The following is a 5773-nucleotide window of genomic DNA, read 5'->3' on the forward strand; positions in this document are numbered from 1 at the left end:
TATATATATATATATATATATATATATGTGCAGCTCTCCAGCTTGCCAGTTCCTGTCAAACTGTCCAACCCATGCTAGCACGGAAGACAGATGTTAAAAGATGAAGATAATGATGATGATATTGTCCAATCACATCATATATTCAGTCATATCAGCATTGTTATCTCTTCAATACCTCTGGCAAAGAAGCCTCTACATAGTCAATCTACTCGAAAAGGTATCAAAATCTTATCATATTGAAAAGGAAAGCACACATTGAATAATGCAGCCCTAGACATGCGATGGCCAAGAGAAGGATAAGATGATCATAGCTGGAATGCCTTTGATCAAATGTCTGCTCATACAGGTTGGACCTAAGGCTAAATAACAACACAACACCCTTGTGTTCCAGCTTTCTTGTAAATTAATGTCATTTGTTCAATAGATTTCCTTGAGCCAGTCATTTCGAATCGCAACAAATTATCTGAATAACAACCAACAAATGAAGAATTTTTCTAAGTTGTATACAATTACCTGCTGGGCGTCAACTTTACACTGAAGTTGCACAGAAGAGCTGGTGGAATTCTTCAAAGCTTGTTCTGTTAGAATTTTGTGAAGTTCTTTCTGGTGAGAAATTCTCAAAGTGTTGATCTGTACAAAAGACAAAAAAAAAAGGCGTAATCAACAAATCAAACATACTCACACATACACACACATACACACACACACACTCTATCTCTCCCTCTTAATATATATGTATGTATGTTGAGCCTCACAGAGGGGATAACAAGTGACCCGACACTTCTGACAATTTGCTGTGCTTGAGAAGACACATCAAGCTAAGTATAAGGGTGGCCAACCACACATACAAGCATGTCTTTTATGGCCATGCCACCACTACCTTCTTACACACACACACACACACACACACACACACACACACACACACACACACACGCACATTATTTGATCACTGTCAAAACTCCCTATCTTTCCAACACCTACTGCAGACCCTGCCCTCTCCTCCACTCTCATTCATGTCCCTATCTGCACACTCTCTATGTCCTTTCATTCTTTCTATGTCCTTTCATTCTTTCTTGCCAGTCACTCCAATTTCTTTCATCACTTGCTACAGTCATATCTTCCTATCCCCTCACACTCTTATGGAACATGCACTTCTATGCTTTTTGTATAACTTATACCTACCTCGCCCCCACTATTCACTATGAGCAGGTCCCATTACATCTCCAATACCATCTATCTCTCTCTCTCTCTCTCTCTCTCTCTCTCTCTCTCACTCTGACTGTCTCCCTAGCTTTCTAACTCTCTTCCACCTTCCTTTTCTTTCATTGTCCTACTAGAGTAGCCAAGTATCTCCTCTACAGTAACACAACTATCCCTGTCCCTCTAACATACTCTAACCTCTCACCTAACACACACAGTCAATTCTCTCGGTTCCATTCCCTCTCTCAATGAAGAGGTCTTTGTCATGCAAGTCATTTCGCAAACCCACTAGTGCTGATGCTACATAAAAAGTACCTGTGCCAGTGTCACATAAAAGGCATCAGTACTGGTGTGATATAAAGAGGCACTTGTGCTGGTGCCATGGAAAAAGCACCTGTGCCATTGTCAATGTAAAAAAGCACCAGTACCTGTGTGACGTAAAAATGTACCACCCAGTACATTCTGTAAAGTGCAGCCATAGAAACCATGCCAAAACAGACACCTGGAGCCTGGTGCAGTTTTCTGACTTGCCAGCTCCTGTCAAACTGTTCAACCCATACTAGCATGGAAAATGGACGTTAAATGATGATTAATGATGATACACACACACACACACACACACACACACACACACACACACACACACACACATATATACAAGGGAGAGTCAAAAATTATATGCACTCTTATTTTTTCAGTGTATTTACACAAAAGCAGGGGATAAACAAGTATGTCATTTTTCTATATAGTCTCCTTCCTTTTCGACGCACTTGGTTTAGGGGTCCACAAGCTTGTGTATTTCCTCCAAGAAGAAGGTTTTCAGTTTGTTGTGCAACCATTTATGCACCACCTCCTTCACATCTTCATCCATAGGAAATCGACAACCTCATAAACCATCTTTCAACAGTCCAAATATGTGATAGTCAGAAAGGGTGAGATCTGGGGTGTAGGCAGGGTGTTCCAACACCTCAAAACCCAATTGGTTAATGGTTTCAATGGTCATGTGTGGGTGTGCTCTGTCATGAAACAACAAAACTTTCTTTGACAATAGGCTTCAGCGTTTGGTATGAATCGTTGGCTTCAGTTTGTTGACAAGCAAAGCCCTGTATCTTGCACTGTTGATCGTACACCCCTTTCCAGTTAATCTTCCATTATAGGCCCTTTTGAGTCCCAAAAAAGGGTTAGCATCACCTTTCCTGCAGAAGACTGAGTCTTGAATTTCTTCATCACTGGCAAGCCAGGATATTTCCACTCCAAACTCTGCCTTTTGGATTCTGCTTCATAATGATGGAGCCACATTTCATCTACCGTGACAATTCTGCACAAAAATTCCTCACCCTCATAGTTGTAGCGATCAAGTAAATGTTGACAGACCTCAAGACATTTGCACTTGTGCTCTACAGTAAGTTCTCTTGGCACCCATCTTGCACAGACTTTATGGAAGTTGAGCTGATTGTGAATGATTTGACAAACAGAACCATGACTCTTTGTTTTATTTTGGTGCACACTGATAGTGGAGTGGCCATGCTTACACTGTAAAGCCAGAAAGAAAAATGGCACGATCAGGCTCAAACTTTGATCACATGACCACAATAGTACCAACTATAAGCAAACATGAGCAGAAGGTAGTGTGACAATGATAAAGATATGTTATGGTGAAAGTACAGAAAATTTTTTACTTCCCTTTGTATATATATTTTTTACTTTTTTCAGTCATTTGACTGTAGCCATCCTGGGGCACTGCCTTGAAGGGGTTTTAGTTGAACAAATCAACCTCAGGACTTTTTTTTCAAGCGTAGATCTTATTCTATCAGTCTCTTTTGCTGAACTGCTCACTTATGGCAATGTAAGCACACCAACACCAATTGTCAAGCAGGGCTGTGTAGTTGGGAAGCAAGGTTCTTACCACACAGCCACATGGAAAGAGTTTTTTACCATGCCCTTGAGCTGACCAAATTGGTAGATGGAAACTGGAAGAAGCCTGTTGTGTGTGTGTGTGTGTGTGCGCGCGTGCATGTGTGTGTGTGTTTGTGTGTGTGCACGCGTGCATGCATGTGTGTGTGTGTGTGTGTGCATGTGTGCATGAGTGAGTGAGTGTCTTTGCTTGAGTCTGTTCCCCATCCACCTCTTGACAATAGTGTTGGTTTGTTCATGTTGCCATAACTTAATGGTTCAGCAAAAGATATTGATAGAATAAGTATTGGGATTTAAAAAATAAGTACTGGTGTTGATCTGTTTGATTAAACCCTTCAAAGCAGTGCCCCAGCATGGCCACAGCTCAATGACTGAAACAAGTAAAAGACAATGGACAAAAAATATCCTCTCTCTCACTTCTCTCTTTCTTTCCCCGCTTTCTACCCCCTCCCTATTCCTCTCTCTCTCTCTCTCTCTCTCTCTCTCTCTTTTTCTCTCTCAGTCATTGCTATCAACAATCAATATTTGTTACTTTCAAATATGATAAATAGCATCACAACTCAACATTTTCCTAATTACTAATTCTCCCCACATGATGATTAATCATCTGGATTTCATTAGTGGAAGACATTTCTAACATCAAACTTTCTTCTTGGAGATCCAGCTAGAAATCAAAATGCTTACTAAGATCTTGTGCCACTCTACATTACCCCCACCCCCACCACCACCACACCCACACACACAAAATTAATCGAACAAGCCAACAGTAAGAGCCTCTACAAGGGAACTTAAATTGCTAAAAAAAAAAAAGTACCCTAGTTTCCCTAAAGCCACACTTCACCATCTATGGAAAAAAGGCAAATTGGTTAATGTAGACCTAGATACATTATCTGAAAATAGATGGAATAGCCATGGCTGGAAAGCTCAGAACATAACTCTAATTGATCGGATCTTCTATAGGATCAAACAACAAAATATGAATAACTGGATGTTTAGCTATGCAATTGTTCTGACACTTTGAAATCATAAGTTTGTGATCCCAGCAGTGACGAACAATGATCAAGTCATTTACAGGATCAACAGACTCATATTTTCATTGTATGACAGACAATACCATCAAGAAATGAATGATGAAAACACCCAATAAATTCAGCCTGTATTTAACATAAGTAAGCTTATATTTATAGACTTCTTACATGTTCCATGCAACCACACTTCAGAGAGCCTATCAACCAACTCCTGTACATATACTCTTGAAATTAGGCCACTAGCTGAATGTCATCAAATACATAGTCAAAAGGGTGGTCTGCCCCGGATGGCACTTTTAAAAGGACAGCACTTTTTGGTCTACTGCAGGCTGTGTTTTTTGTGGGGTCTGGGTGCAGCAAACAGAAGGGCCACCCCGAGCAGCACACACTCTAGCTATGCTAGTGCACACAAGCAGCATCATTCATCTCCAATATTCTGCAAGGGCACACCTGGCTATGGGGAAATATTACTTTGCTTGGGAACAGGTGAAACATGGCGGCTGGAAGAGTATTTTTTCTGTAGAAAAATCTGCCTCAATAATCTGGCCCAAGTTAATACATTTCTAAAGCAGCGCTTGTGCCGTATTTAGCAAACCACTTAAATTTTTATAAATAACATCATACTGCACTGCACCTTGTATGTAGTATCATGTTTAGAGGATGAAAATTAAATGAAGAAAAGTAAAAACCATGATTTTATTTAACAGATACAGGTACAAAATGATACAATTCTAAAGCAGAGTATGTTTAATCTTTAGAAATGCACTTACAAAACTAAAGAACAAAACTAGTTTTAACACATCATATGCAAACTAACCAACATCAAAAACAGGGTTTTTTTCTCAATACAGGGCACAGTGTATTGCACAATATTTCCCAGTATTACAAGATTTCTAGACATTCCAGATTTCTGGAAGCTGGATAAGAAGTACTGTATTAACATTAATAATTAGATGAGGAAAATTGTCTTTCACTTATGTTTACCTGCCCTAACACAAGAAATACATTGAATAACAAGTAAGGTTGTTCTTTTCCAGTTTGGCCATGGGAAATTACCTCACTTCAAAACAACAGGAAGAGCATCAGGCTGTAGAAAATGTACCTCAAAAAATTCTATCAGATCCAGGGAAGTATGGAAAACTGAACTTTAAAATGATAATGATATTTCATATATATATATATTAATCAAGTAAGGTTTATATATATATTTGTAATAATTTTTTCACTTTATTGTGTATTTGTTTCTTTTTGTATATGATATTTGTTAATTATTATCTATAAGAATGAAACCATATCTGTTAATTTGTTATTTCTATCTATGAAGATCAAGAAGAAAACATGAAGTAATAAGTTATGCAAAACAGAGTTTATTTTAACAAGATACCTCTTAAAATCACCTGAGGAGACACATCTACACCAAGAGATACACCTAAACCAGTTGTGCAGTAGCCCACCTGCAAGGAATTGATGCCAGATGGGTCAAAACAATTGTAGTGATCAATAAAGATTCTCGTATCTTCCATCTCTCTCATCAATTACATGCCCAACATTGAGCCAGTGAACATGCTTTACCAAAATAACGACTAGCTGTATACCATACAATTTATTAACTAACTAACTATATATAT

General features: G+C 38.7%; 1 protein-coding gene across 1 annotated transcript in view; it reads right to left on the minus strand.

Moving 5' to 3' along the window:
- The window catches only part of LOC106871085 (centrosomal protein of 162 kDa), a 69932-nt gene that overhangs the window by 5468 nt on the left and 58691 nt on the right, over window positions 1-5773 (minus strand). The window contains exon 25 of the mRNA XM_014917370.2: window positions 514-630. Within this exon, the coding sequence (XP_014772856.1) occupies window positions 514-630 (117 nt within the window). The remainder of the gene's footprint in view (window positions 1-513; window positions 631-5773) is intronic.

The sequence above is a fragment of the Octopus bimaculoides genome, chromosome 1 (assembly GCF_001194135.2).
Source record: "Octopus bimaculoides isolate UCB-OBI-ISO-001 chromosome 1, ASM119413v2, whole genome shotgun sequence".
NCBI classification, from domain to species: Eukaryota; Metazoa; Mollusca; class Cephalopoda; order Octopoda; family Octopodidae; genus Octopus; species Octopus bimaculoides.